A 14,080-nucleotide genomic window follows, 5' to 3' on the forward strand; every position below is an offset into this window, starting at 1 on the left:
ATTTTCAGTATCAGTAATGTGAATTTCTCAGAAAGATCTAGTTGATAACTTTTCTGCTCTTCAATGATCGAGTAAATGATCATGAGGAGTAGGTATTTCGGTTTGAATTTAAAATTGATTGACCAGTAGTACATTTTGACAAAGTACAACTGGCAAAGTATTAAATACATGTAGTACTATGGCAATTATAACATTATACTATCAATTTGAAACAATAAAGGCATACTCTATTACAACTTATAAATTGCAAAATATCATCCAATAGAGTATGCTGTCAAGTGAAACATTTCGTTTGATTGTCAATTAGTTATCTAATCAATGATTTTTTACTCGTTGCTGGACTTCTGGCATTGTCAATTCACAGGTTTGTCTTTTGGCATACTGCCTCCTATATTTTATTATATTCTTTTTCCATGCTTATTTTTTAGATGAATAGCGTCTTCTCACCTTTTGCTGCCGTCATAGCTCTTGTGAGACGTTTCTCTACTGGAGCCGTGTTTTCTTTCGCAGTTTTCTTTTGAGTGGCTATCGGATTTTGTTTGACAGCAGATACTCCACTTGCTTCAGGCCTGCGAAGAACACGCAACATGAATAAGATACTGAATTAAACTTCTATAATATGCTAGCAGGTAACCCGTGCTTTGCTCTGGGGAAAATTTAGTGCTGTAAAATGCAATCTCCTTACATATGTCCAGGAAACAAAAAAAAGGAATATTTATTGTCAAAATTACGTGGATGATCCTCAACAGAGTTTAAAATTTCCAACCAGAAAAAAGAGTTTGATTGGTCTCGAACCCGCAACCTTTCATTCATGAGTCGCGCGTGCTACCAATTCAATTACGAAATCACTCTTGAAGAAAGCTCTGTTTGGGTGGGCTTTTAGAATTACGTAAACTTTGAATCATAAATTGAATTAATTTGTTTCAATTATTAAAATAGAATTAATTGATTAATAGCAATAAAAATAAGCCTTCATCAATGCTCGGTAAATTCAGCATACTTCAATGTAAAATTGCAAGTAAATCAGCTCATAAGTAACAATTAGTCATTCGTGTATCTCTTATCCCGTACCATATTAAGTTAATAGACAGGTTTATTGATGAAATGAACAATCCTCATTGCAGATTGAGTTACGTTATTGATTACAATGTGGAAGGTCGTATTTGCTATGTTATCTAAGGTATCACATAATTGAAGAGATCATGTTTCAATGTAATGAGCATTAGATTAGAATACACGCTGAAATCGCAATATATAACAAGAGGTAGTGGAGAAACGTTAAGAATCAAGAGATAAACGGAAATCAAAATACAGCACAATAGTACATCGCCACCTAAGGGACCAGAGCATGGTTAGATTTCATAAAGCCATCTATAGGGTTCAGAGATATTTAAGTTTTGAGGATGGTCAATCACTATTGGACTGCAGCTTGGGGACTGTATGCTACTGCACAAGCGTCTAATACTCGTAAAACAAGTTAAACTCATGTAGAGTATCAGCTATTTGTTGAAATTGAAATTTCTAAACCAATATTAAAGATGAAATTGAAAATGTATACTATTGGTATGATTGCAGATAAATTATAGTGTGGATAAACAAGGAATAATAGAATAAAAAATAAATGCAATTGTTCAAAACGAAGTAAGTGCAATTGAATATAATTTTGTAGGTTCTTCCCATAGAAGTGATGCCAGGATGCATGCTCTACATACAATGATGGAGTTTATTTAATGCCATTGAAGTTGATCAATATGCAATTATTCTTCATAATATATACTAAGAAGCGTATACGTACTTTTGTTTAGAAGTCAATTTCCCTCTCCTCGACGGATTCATACAGGCAGGGGCGACAGGAACAGTCAGTTTTTTCACACTATTGGACACTTCAAACTGGAAATGCAAATCGATATGTATAAGTAATAATTGAATCATAGAAACGCTAGAAACCAAATGATTAAGCTTATGTCGAAACACGAGTATGAAGAAAGTATTGAAGTATAATCCAGTATTTATTCTCACATTATGTTGTTATCACAAGATACAACCCTAAAATAAATGAATTGATTCGAGTGACCAGGCTATCAATTTCAAGGCCTCTGACATGACTTCACAACTGTTTTAGGCATCTGGGACTGACAGCTTAATGTGTCGATCTAAAGGGAGTGGGACAAGATATTTTAAAAATTTTTCAAAGAAGAAAAATTGAACTGGATTTTAATACAAATTACAAGGAGGTACAGTGTTTTGTTTGAGGCTATCAATTTAAATTTGAAATTTAGCAGAAACCCAATCGAGTTTCGTTAATTCTATTGAATGGAAGACATTCATATTTTACATTCTCAGGCCCGGTTGCACAACAGCCGGTTGAATTTTAACCGTGATTGGTTCTCGTGGAATTAATCACGATTAAAATTTGAACGGCTTTTTTGCAACTGGGCCAAAATGTTATAATTCAAGAATTAAAACTACATTTTATTTAGACTAGCCACTAGGTACTTTTTGCTGGGAAAAACATCGTACAAGTTGAGTTTTTCATAAAACGATTCTGGAGTAGGTTATTGCACAACTTGATACAAAAAGTTGACCTTCAGCCCTGGAGCTTTTAACAGGTTGCCCCAAAAACCTAGGATTTTCGGTTTCTTCAACAGTTATCTGTGATTTTCGCCAGATCGAGCCATTGAAAAGAGAAAACACTTTTGCCTTTATTTAGCTAGCAATATTTTTAATAAAATTGATCTGCTGAGTTACAATTTTTTTTAAAACGAGTCAAATTTTCGGAAAAAAGAAATCTTAATGAATTTCCATTTTTAATTGTCAATATTTTAATGTCATTAAAATACCTCTGAACGTTATTTTGTGCTCAACAACCTGAGACCAGGTAGAGCTTTCTAACTGGAGGGATTTTTTCAAATACTGGATTATATAATGGAATTTAGAGCGGAGCAAGATATGATAACTTAATTTCATGGAATTTTTTTAATGTAGGCTACAGATCTTATAGTAAATTAAAATAAACTGTACATTGTTGAATATTGTAGCATCAGCGCCATCCGCAATGCTTGAATATTCTGAGCATGAGGATTATTCTAGAGGTTTTTTTTGTTACCATAGAACCTCACAATTGTATCTTTAAACCTCAAATTTATTCTTTGAGGTTTAAATATAATACATTTTTCTTTTCAATAATTCAATAGCCTGATAATTGGAATAATTATTTTAGAAATAGAATGATATTGAAATTACAAACCTTATGTTCAGTGGGCTTCTGTCGTCCGAAGCAATACACCGCCGCATTTTGGTGATGGGTGGTGGCGGGGGTGGGGGTGTCTTGAGGCCTGATCACTTGAGCTTTTGACGTTCGCCTCACCTCCCTGAGAGGGGGTAGAGGGAGGAACATTGGCGATGCAGCATTGTGTCTGACCACTCCTACCACGAAAGGTTTTTTCACTTTTTTCTCCACATTTTTCCGGTGTTCTTCTTTCCACTTCTGAAGAAGAACACTTCTGGTTTGTTTCCCTTTAGGGATGCCAGCTTGCGAATCTCCTAAAAAAGTTTAGAAAACATAAAATATAAATGGATCAAGGGTAGATACTATATACCTATAAAGTACCTATAGTACCTACATCGGTACCTGTATACAGTATATTATCCTTGTGAATTAACTACATATAAATAGCGGAAAAATCGACAAGAAATTCAAAATAGTTTACATTTTTACAATTCATTACGTTACAAGCTGTTAGCTAATGAATGAATTTTAACACTTTTCTTGACAACATAGCAGTCTAGTAAATAACAGTGAATATTCAGGTTACTTCAAGGCTGAAGATGGACGTCATATGTCCGAAGTAGTAGCGGAGTAGCCTAGGAATCAATAATAAAAAGTCAGAAAGTTCTCAACTATTCTACAAAATAGAGCATTTTTAAAAATATTTTGTCATAATTTCATGCTTTTTGAAAAGTAGGCCTAGTAGTTTTTCCAAAGTTGTTTTAGGAAATTTCAAATTTAATCATTAGACATACTTTCCTTAATACCAGTGGGAGTGATTATTTCCAATTAGTTTTAATTAATATAAAATAACATCCAACAGAGATTTTACCAATTTATTTACATTATTTCATCATTATGGAGTATTCATGTACGTGAGTAAATGGAATAATTGTTGAATAATTTACTACCAATCTTAAAATAATAACTACCTATCTTTATAAATTTAAATTAGTGCGGTATATTGAAGGAATGATCCCGATAAAATGTTTTGTAGTAAATCCTGATTGTGAATATTTACTACCGTTCTCAATATCACAAGAAGATTTTCAGACTGGCAAATTAGAAACCATGTAAAATTGAGACTACATACACAAAACAGTAATGTTTGTAGTATTGTTACTTCTCAGAAAAGTATACTTTTTGTTTTGCATTAAGGTGCAATTCCTTATCGACTACTCGAGCCGCGCGGCTTTTGTCACTCGTGACGTACAAGAACGGGGCACGTCACTTCCTCGCCACCGACAAAGACACAACCGGTTGAAATCTATGGGCCTTGAATACATTATTATCCCATAAAAACCTAACTTCAATATTCAAATTCATTTATTGCATGAAATAAATACACAATTGAATATACTTCACAGTTAGTACAATTTCAAATGAATCAACATGTACACTTGTAGGTTGTAATCTATCGCACATGATCAGAATAAGTATTGTACAATAAAGACATAATAATCCTTATGATATTAAGTGAAAAGAAAAGAGAAATTAACATGCATCTCGTACACGAAGGCTTAAGCCTGTGTGTGGAGAGGAGTCTGTTCTTTATTTAGAATAAAAAATTTTGTGGTTTGAAAAGGATAAAGTAATTTTTTAATACTGAATCCTTGAATAGTTAATTCTTGAATGATAATGAGTTTAATCATTATAGAAAAATTACTGAGAGGATGATACACCTCGAGAGCATTGATGCAACCATAGCCACCTTTAATACAAGGTTGCGGCCTTCGATATTGCAACGTCGCAGTGTAGGCCAAGAATCTAATACATGATTGATGAGAAACGTCAGCTGGTATTTATAAAAATCTTTTTCACCAATCATGTATTAGATTCTAGGCCTACACTGCGACGTTGCAATATCGTAGGCCACGGCCTTGTATTAGAGGTGGCTATGATGCAACCCAATGAAGAACCTGTCACTGAAAAAGTATAAACATGTATACATGTATACATATTATAAACAATGTATACATGAAGCGTTAAAGAAGAAAGAAGAACTAAATGGACAGATGAAAACTGTAATATAATTTGACAACTACAACTTTTTAATAACAAAGTTTGATGATGTTTGTTCTGGCTCACTATATATTACATGGCTAAGACATTGTTATAGTAAAGGTACATTCACACTACGTGCAGATTACGGGATCCTAAGTTGATAATAAGTTATAGGTAATTTGAATAAATTATGGCTTCTATGTTTTCTCTACCAATCTCCCTCAACCATATTTTGATGTGTTTTTTATACGCATAAGGTGAACAGTTATGGGCATTACGAAGAGTGGAAGGAATATTTCTGTATAAAATGTGTGCAATATAGTGACTGTTTGTTGTTGAATGAGTTTTAATAAGTCTCGGAATTTCAATGCCAATGGAATTTGCTGAGCGTGTTGCGTGATTGTGATTTATTTTTTTAAACATATTATCACTGTTTACACGAATGAAAAGGAGTAAGCTTCTGACATACAGTTGTCGAATGTCGAGTACCTACATTAAACTCATCATATATTTCATTAGTCGGAGTACGAATGGGTTTACTAAGAGCTGTTGTTATTATGCGTTTTTGAGTGATGACTGAAGGATTCAGAATTGATTTATACGCTCCTCCATAGGCTAAAATTCCGGCAGTTATAACAGATTGAACATAAGCAAAATATACATTTCTTAAATCATCTTTCGATAGAAATTGACGTAAATTTAAGAAAGTGTAGATAGATCTGCGTATTTTGTTTTTCAATTCGGTTATATGTTCTGACCACTTTAATTTATCATCAACTATAATTATATTTATAACAGCTAACTCTCTCAATGGACTCGCAATGGCATTGGATATTATTAGGACTTGAGCAAGAATGTAAAGCTATTGAATCAATAGGAGGCTCCTGACTTTTTCGCAGTGAGACTTCAATAAATTCGGATTTTCCTATATTGAGTGTCAAGATGTTCTGATCGAAGGGATGCTTTTTCATACATTTCCTCTTTAATTCTGCCTGTAACATGTAGCGCTGTATCATCAGCAAATAAAAATAGATTGCCAGTGAGAGGTAGTTTCGCCAAATTATTAATATAAATTAGGAATAATAATGTTTCCAATGTGCTTCCTTGTACCACAACGTAATCAATATGATTTAGGCTACTCTCAACTCCCATTATTTGAACTGCCTGTTTTCTATCAGTTATGTAGCTTTCAAACCAACTGTGCGACTGATTTCGGACTCCTATAAGCTCCAGTTTTCCCATATCTTTCATAGTTTTCGAGATACCATATATAAGCTCTTGAATGTGTGATATTGAAAACCCTTTTCCCTTCTATTTCAAATTTTATCTTTTGTACGCCACAGATTTTCAAAGATTGATGGAGAAAATCCGTGCTGATCATAATTTTAAAGAGCATTGAATTCTTTCCAATGTGGTGCATGCATAATTTCACTATTTTACGCATATCCCTATGACTGTTGCAGCAGTTTTATGGTTGAGTGTGATTACTTGAGTTTTGCAACAATAGATAATTTTACAAAAATATGAAGGGAATGTCAGGAACACAGTTTATGATTCTGCAGTTCAATTGGAACTTTTTCATTTAAATGTCACACCTTCCAAGAGCGTAAATCTCGGAAACTATGAGGAATAAGAGAAAAGTTCAAAATAAAACATAGAAAAATCTATAACCTTCAAGATTTTATGAAATAATAATGTCCTTAAGAAGTATTGGTTTTGAGATGTATGCGAGAAACCAAAAAATGATACTTTCAAACCACACCCACATATTTAACACAAGGAGTGTGAAAAACTCTCTGCGTTAGTCGTATTGTTCAGTGGTATGTCGGTCCCACATCCCACATTCGATTGTGGTTCGTCTGCAACCGGCCTAACGCAGAGTGTCTTTCACACTACATTTGAGAAAACGCTCATTAGTGCGATTGTGGTACAGAAGCTTGGGGAAGCGAGGTGATCAAAACAGTGGTACCACAGTCGCAAGGAAAATAATTGCTACCACAGCGCGCAACGCCATGTGGAAGTATCAGTGCCACTGCCATGCATGCCAATGCATTCCATATGCGCTGCGTTTGTGGTACCACAGAAGGAAAATAGTTGCTCCCACATCCCACATGCGATAGTCGTTCGTCTGCAACCGGCCTAAATGTTGGTTTCTGCAGGCCATACTGTAGCCTATAGGCCTACTAAAGAGCAGTCTCTAGTTTAGGTGTTATAATAAGCAATCAGGATTGTGCATACTTTTTATATGAACATTTAATTTATTAGTTATTACTGTATTAATTGGGCTAAAAAGATGCCTAAAGTCCAGGTTAAAAATTTCAACTTTCCGCCATGTTTGTTCAGCTAATCCTTCGAAACTGACAACAATGTAATAACTTAGTGCCGGTTGCACAAAAGCTGGTTAAATTTTAATCATGATCAATTCCACGAGAACCAATCGGAATAGCTGTCTTATCAGAAAGGCCTTCTCTGATTGGTTTTTCCTGAAATCACAGTTAAAACTTGACCGGATTTTGTGCAACCGGGCTTATAGTTTGTGTAAAATAAATTGAGACTTGGCCCTCCATCCAAAGAAATTACAAGGTTGCCAATTCGTGTAAAATTGCAACTTTCTCAAATTTCAAATTCAACGTCAGAATTGGATTTAGAATAACATCCCCCCGGTCAAGGACAAATAATTCAAGTACCGTATCAAGTAAGTAAGAGGAAATTTAACTTTTATGATAAAATTGGAAACATCGCGAAGATTTGTTTTTCTTTTTAATATCACTTCTCTTAGAATCATTGGGCGTCGAAATGCGTACCGTAATAATTTTATATCAATTGAAAATATAATTAATAATTTCAATCATTTCTGAGAAATCTCTTTCTCGCTTTGCACTGTTGTCAGATCGTCTTTCAACAATGTAGAATTAATAATTATAATTAGCAAAATATTTCATCTTAATTATGAAAATTCATTATGAAATTATTGAAAAATATTATAAAGGCATTGACAAGACAGAGAATCGGCAACGTTGATCTCCTATCTTTCTCCACTGTCATTAACGTGGAGCTCACTATAGAATCCGTGCCACAGAATAGGTACAAAATGGAAACTTGTAATCAAACGTCTATCTAACAAATGCTTTTACATGACGCAAATACTAGACACGTCACGTGACCTTAGGAAGTTCCAATCCTGGTCTTCTGATTGACTCGTGGCAATGAACGAGATCAATTGATCCGGATCATTAAAGTGATCCGAACCTACCATCAATACTATTAAGGTGGTGCGTACAGACTTTCGCTCTGCTCTGCAACCGAACGTCACTCCAGCAGAGCGATTGATGATCGACCGGCGAGCAAGAGTCGTTCGACCGGGGAACGCGAGAAGATCTAACATCTTCCATAACGTTCATGATGGGTGCGTGGGCGGTGCGACTGTGGTACGATGGTGGTACGAGGGAGGAGCGTGCTCGGTGCTGGTTGGGAGCGCGAATATGTGTACGCAGCTTTACAGTGAACTCTATACTAACTGGAACGGGCTGTCCAATGCTAAGCTACAGCCAAAAGTGTGTAAGGCGGAGTGAGTGAGACAGACTTACCGTGTCAGATTCCCTTATCTCTCGTACTCATACATTTAAGCAGGTTGTTGCAGCTCTTGAGTACGATTTTTCATTTTTAAAGTTGAAAAACGGATTTAAATGAGTATTAGGGCTATCAGTATTAGATCACAACCTTTTCTCTTAAATATTGTGATGTATTTGTTGTAAAATGCGTAGAATTGAATAAAAATACAACCGAGAAATGGTGATGTATTGTGTTGCATTTGGTTGCAAGAATGGGCATGTTAAAGGAAATGAAATATACCATTTCACAGGTAAGTCAAACATTTTTAGTCTATTAATTAATTTGAATAAACCTTTTTGTTTTACATGCATTTCCAATACTTTTTTCTATATTGAACAGTTTATTTGACCAAAAATAAAACAACAAATTTGGTTATATTCCTAGTATACGGTGATAGTTTCTATGCTAATTGAAAATTTTGACCTACTTTAGCATCTAAAATAAAGAAACATAGTTGAAGAACAAATTAATCCTTATTCAAAAAAGAATAAATACAAATGATTGATAATTCTGTGTTATCATTATGAGATGACATAATTTATTTTAGGTACCTACTTTTATTTTGAGAAATAAGATATTGATATCAGCTGAATTGTGATTAATTTTTGAAACCTTTCCATTTCAAATAAATAATTGTTCAATTTACAATATTATAATAATTGTTTAGCATATTTCACTGTTTGCTTATCATTTTTATGGTCATAATTATAATACAATTAATATAAATGTTTCTTCATAGATTTCACATCATTTCTGAAACTCTCACACTTACATGATTTGAAATGTTATTAGAATACCTAGTATATTGCTATCATTACATATTCAGTAATCCTGTGTTATTGAATCATCATGAGTCCACATAATTCATTTTATTTACCTACTTTTATTTTTAAAAAAAATATGAGATTGCTATCAGCTGAATTGTATTTGATTTTTGAAACCTTTTAATTTCAAATTGTTCATTTTACTCTGGTAATTATGTAGCATATTTTACTGTTTGCTTTTCATAGTCATATAATATAATGTTTTTTCGTTATTTGCTTCATTTCTGAAACTCATACTCTTACATGATAACAATACTGTAGTATATCCTATCAACATAAACATAAGACTGTGTTTAATAGTTTCAATTAAACACAGCCCTCCTTTGGACTGTGTAGCCTACGGTACAAACAAAATTCGGGATTGGAAAAATAAAGACTATGAGCCTGTTTTTTCATTCCCAATCATTTCATGACAGTTTAAATTTGTCCTTGTTAAATAAATAAATGATACGCTTCTCTGAAATCTGGCCCAAAGTTATTCCCTTGCTTGTGAAAAGTTGACAATACTAAAACTACTGCAGTCACAAATGAAAAAAAAATCTTTTCTTTATTAATATTCAACCTATTTCATTATTTTTGCTCTCAAAAAGTTGAAAATGAACTGCTTAATAAAGGAAAAATAACGCTTCCATGGCATAAGACATACAATATAGAAATAGAATAGAAATTGAAACTTTGCAATGCATTTTTCCATAAGAGCCAATGTGTTACAAAATGACGAATCCCACAGCAATGCGGGTTGCCTATCTTTACCAGCTGCCTCACTTTCTTTGTGTTGCTAGTCCATTCCAGTTAGTATAGAGTTCAGTGTACTATTACAATGCGACGCTTCCTAACAAGATGGCGGATTTTGGCGTCAGGGTACTAGCCAAGTTTCCATACTGTATGTATACTTTGTCCGTGCGGTGGCAGGGTGGCACTACAACAAACTGGGTGGCACTACAAGTTTGTAGTTTGTAAGTAAAACCGGTATGTGGTAATCGATAAGAGAAATCGATATGTCTACACCTCACGATTTCGATAGTCGAACAATCAGCTGATTGCTCTTCCAAATTCCAAAACAATCTAAATTTCAATTTTTAGGTTATGATTTGATGACAAATTTTCAACTAGTTTATTACACTTATTGAATGTGCCATAATATTTTAAAAACTCATTTAGAATCTACTGCTATTTTCAATCCTTGCACTTTAAAAATATTGTTCTGCACAGGTAAATTCAGTATTTACTAGCAAATAAACCTACTTTACTATACCTATCATATTTTTTTAATTAAGAATAATCAAACAATAATTATTTAAATTTATAATATATTAGCGTCATAGTCTTTTATGCGGTTCTATACTTGATGTATTTTAATACTTATATAGTGACACATTATCAACATTTTCTAGATGCTCAACAAAGTAAATTACAATTCAAAAATTACATAATTTAGGGATTGATACTCTACCAACTACTAGTGTAGTACTGCATGTATTATCCTTGCTTTATTGTCATATAATGCGTTATAGGTAGACAGTTGAAACATTTATTTCAAATTGTATGTCACAAGTTTGTACCTTTTCTATTGTATATTGATGTAGTAAGGAAATGAATAATTGACTGACAATTTAGTACCAGCTATTCTTTACATTACTAAAATACCTGGTATAGTCTTGGTACCACAAGCTGATCACTGGATCAATTTATTCCTTCCTCAATATCAAGACGCTACCATGCATAACAAAAACATTAAATTAACCAGCTAAGGTTTCACCAGCTAGTGTCAACAGCCTTGTAAGCTAAGTAAGAAGCTTGTTTGCTTCCCGGTGGTTTGAAACGCACTTAAAGCTGATACACTCTATTTCAAAATTATTGGTATCGTTTCCTATGTACATGCATGTAGCTCATATATGGGTACCTATCACAAAAATTGAAATATTGCTTGGATATCCTGATGTGATCAGTAACTAAGATAATACTTGTAATTTTGCTAATGAGGAAAAACAATTATTTTACAGGTGGGAAGTATGGGCAAACCCAGTCCTGAAGCTGTGATTACCAGCACTGTTCTTTTGTTCACATTTGCTCTGGGGTTTGCAGTTGGCTACAAAGCAAAAGAATGGCGCATTTGGTGGACAAAAAGGCGAAGAGATGCACTTGCCAGCAAGCTTCACAAAGCTCAAAAACAACTAGAAATCTTGACAGCTCCTTAACTGAATAGCAGCCATATGATAATCATTTTACAAAAATTTCCACAATTTCAAAATGTTGTTTATTTCTATGAAATTTATTAGTACAATTTTTTATTGAATTAAGTTGTTTTGTAAAGACAAATGTAAATTTGAAGCGTCTGAAATATGCCGAGTCATGTATTATTTGAATAAATACTTGAATACTCTAACTAATATTACTGAATACTAAACAAATATTATTTGTTCAATAATAGTTATTGCTAAATACTATCTACTTAACTTTACATAATGCCAATTTTCTGACTCCAACTTTTTAAAGTCTAGGACTTAGCTAAATCCCGAGCTCGGAAACCGGCCCTAAACACCATTAGACTTATGATTTTTGTAGGTTTCTCTGATCTACACAGTGTTATTGCGTGGTCCGTCATCAGTGATACGTGGAAACCACACATTGGTGTTCTCTGACTTCACGCACGCAATTCTCTGTGATTCCTGCCAATTCTGCAATGCGTGATCCCTCTGCGTCGGGCACTCAAGTCTGGGATCCCAGACTTATGCGTGACACGCAGTAGCTATTTGCCAGTAGTCGCCATTCCACCTCCTTCATTCCACCATCTTCTAGTGATAAGATGTGTTGTTAACAGGGGCGTATCCAGAAAAAATCATGGGGGGATCATAACATTGACGTAGGAAGAGCCTCAACTTTTGGGGGGCGTGGGGGTATTGAACATTTTTTCACTGAAAAATAACATTTCATTCAAGGTTTTTTGTTCAAGTTGGCTAATTATTATTATTTCGATTTCCCTTTGAAAATGTCATAGGCCTATGATTTTTTTATTGAATAACAAATAGAATGGAATGGAATGGAATTTTACTAGTAATTCAATTGTTAGAAAAAATAATAATGTTTTAGTAACCTGAATAGGCCTATTCATTTTAGATAGCTAACTATAATTTGGACTCAAATTTTCATACAAACTTCAACACCATAGTATTAGGCTTAGTTTCAACTTGATTCATTCATTATTTTTTCAATTTTTCATATTATTTTTCAAATTTCACAATACATCCCCCCTGGATACGACACTGGTTATTATTATAAAATGCAACAGTAACTACGGAATCCAATGTTGCATTGAATCCAAGAGCATTGTTGATAAACCAACCCAAACTGCCAAATCAGCCATTAGCCGTTTTCACACCGATATCTCGCCGACACAACAGGACAGGACAGAATTTACACTGATGGACAGTATTAGTATTAGAGGCAGCTGTGGTTCATAACTGCGCGAGGTTTACTATTCACGGAATAGTTTCTCATAAAACAAAATGTGTTGAAAGCCTAAAATATTCCCTAAACTTGATTTCATTATGCAACGGATACCTGGAAATCAAAATTGTAAGAAACCTTCTTCCTCTCTGTCAATAAAAAATTCAAAGGGTTTTCATTTACAAAATTCATAAGTAGATTTTCTTTATTATCCTCTTCGTCCAGCATCAAAGCTACAGCAACATGTCAGACATCTATGTTGTCTATGACTGAAAATATAATCGCGCGCTGCGAGGTTGGTGCCAGAGAAAACACCTGCTTTTTCTAACACGAACGCGTGGTTTCCGCATATCACTGATGATGGATCACGCAATAACGCTGCGTGGTTCAGAGAAACCTACAAAAATCATAAGTCTAATGGTCTTCATATTATCATCCGTAAAAACATAGGGCAATACAACGATGTTTAAAAACATCGATGTTCACTGTTCGATGTTTTTTACTTATCGATGTTAAGGTGAAAAAACATCGATGTTTTGTCTTTCGATACCCATCCCTAACGGCGACCCAACCTTGAAACCTTGTTATAGGGGCCGCATTCGGTGATATATAAATTTTTTAGACTAGTAGTTCTGTGAACAGTAGACCTCACGCAGTATTCTCATCCACAAGTACCAGATGTCAACTGTTTTAAATGTTAACAAACTCAGTTCACGTTTGAATTTGTATTTCATATGATATACAAATCGGAACTCATCCAGTTCCGTAATGATCTTTCTATCTGATGAAAATTAATTTTTTAGAATCAAAAATATTATAATTTCTCCAGCATTATTTAGTTAATTTGTTTATTTTTATTCACCTATTAAATTGGTTTTTTCGAATGTGAGAATATTGATACTGATGGGCACGCATAATAATACCA

The 14,080-nt window shown here is 34.0% G+C and overlaps 1 protein-coding gene and 1 long non-coding RNA gene across 2 annotated transcripts in view; one reads left to right on the forward strand and one right to left on the reverse strand.

Annotated features, from left to right (window-relative positions):
• LOC111044520 (disks large-associated protein 5) overlaps nucleotides 1-14,080 on the reverse strand; it is a 42,519-nt gene that overhangs the window by 22,337 nt on the left and 6,102 nt on the right. The window contains exons 2-4 of the mRNA XM_022329689.2: nucleotides 3,248-3,543; nucleotides 1,796-1,890; nucleotides 448-569 (exon numbers count right to left, since the gene is read on the reverse strand). Of these exons, the coding sequence (XP_022185381.2) occupies nucleotides 448-569; nucleotides 1,796-1,890; nucleotides 3,248-3,543 (513 nt within the window). The remainder of the gene's footprint in view (nucleotides 1-447; nucleotides 570-1,795; nucleotides 1,891-3,247; nucleotides 3,544-14,080) is intronic.
• On the forward strand, nucleotides 10,589-12,098 carry LOC120351001. Its single transcript, XR_005571155.1, has 2 exons — nucleotides 10,589-10,920; nucleotides 11,712-12,098. It is a non-coding gene; the product is annotated as an uncharacterized LOC120351001 (long non-coding RNA).

This window comes from Nilaparvata lugens, chromosome 1, assembly GCF_014356525.2.
Source record: "Nilaparvata lugens isolate BPH chromosome 1, ASM1435652v1, whole genome shotgun sequence".
Classification (NCBI taxonomy): domain Eukaryota; kingdom Metazoa; phylum Arthropoda; class Insecta; order Hemiptera; family Delphacidae; genus Nilaparvata; species Nilaparvata lugens.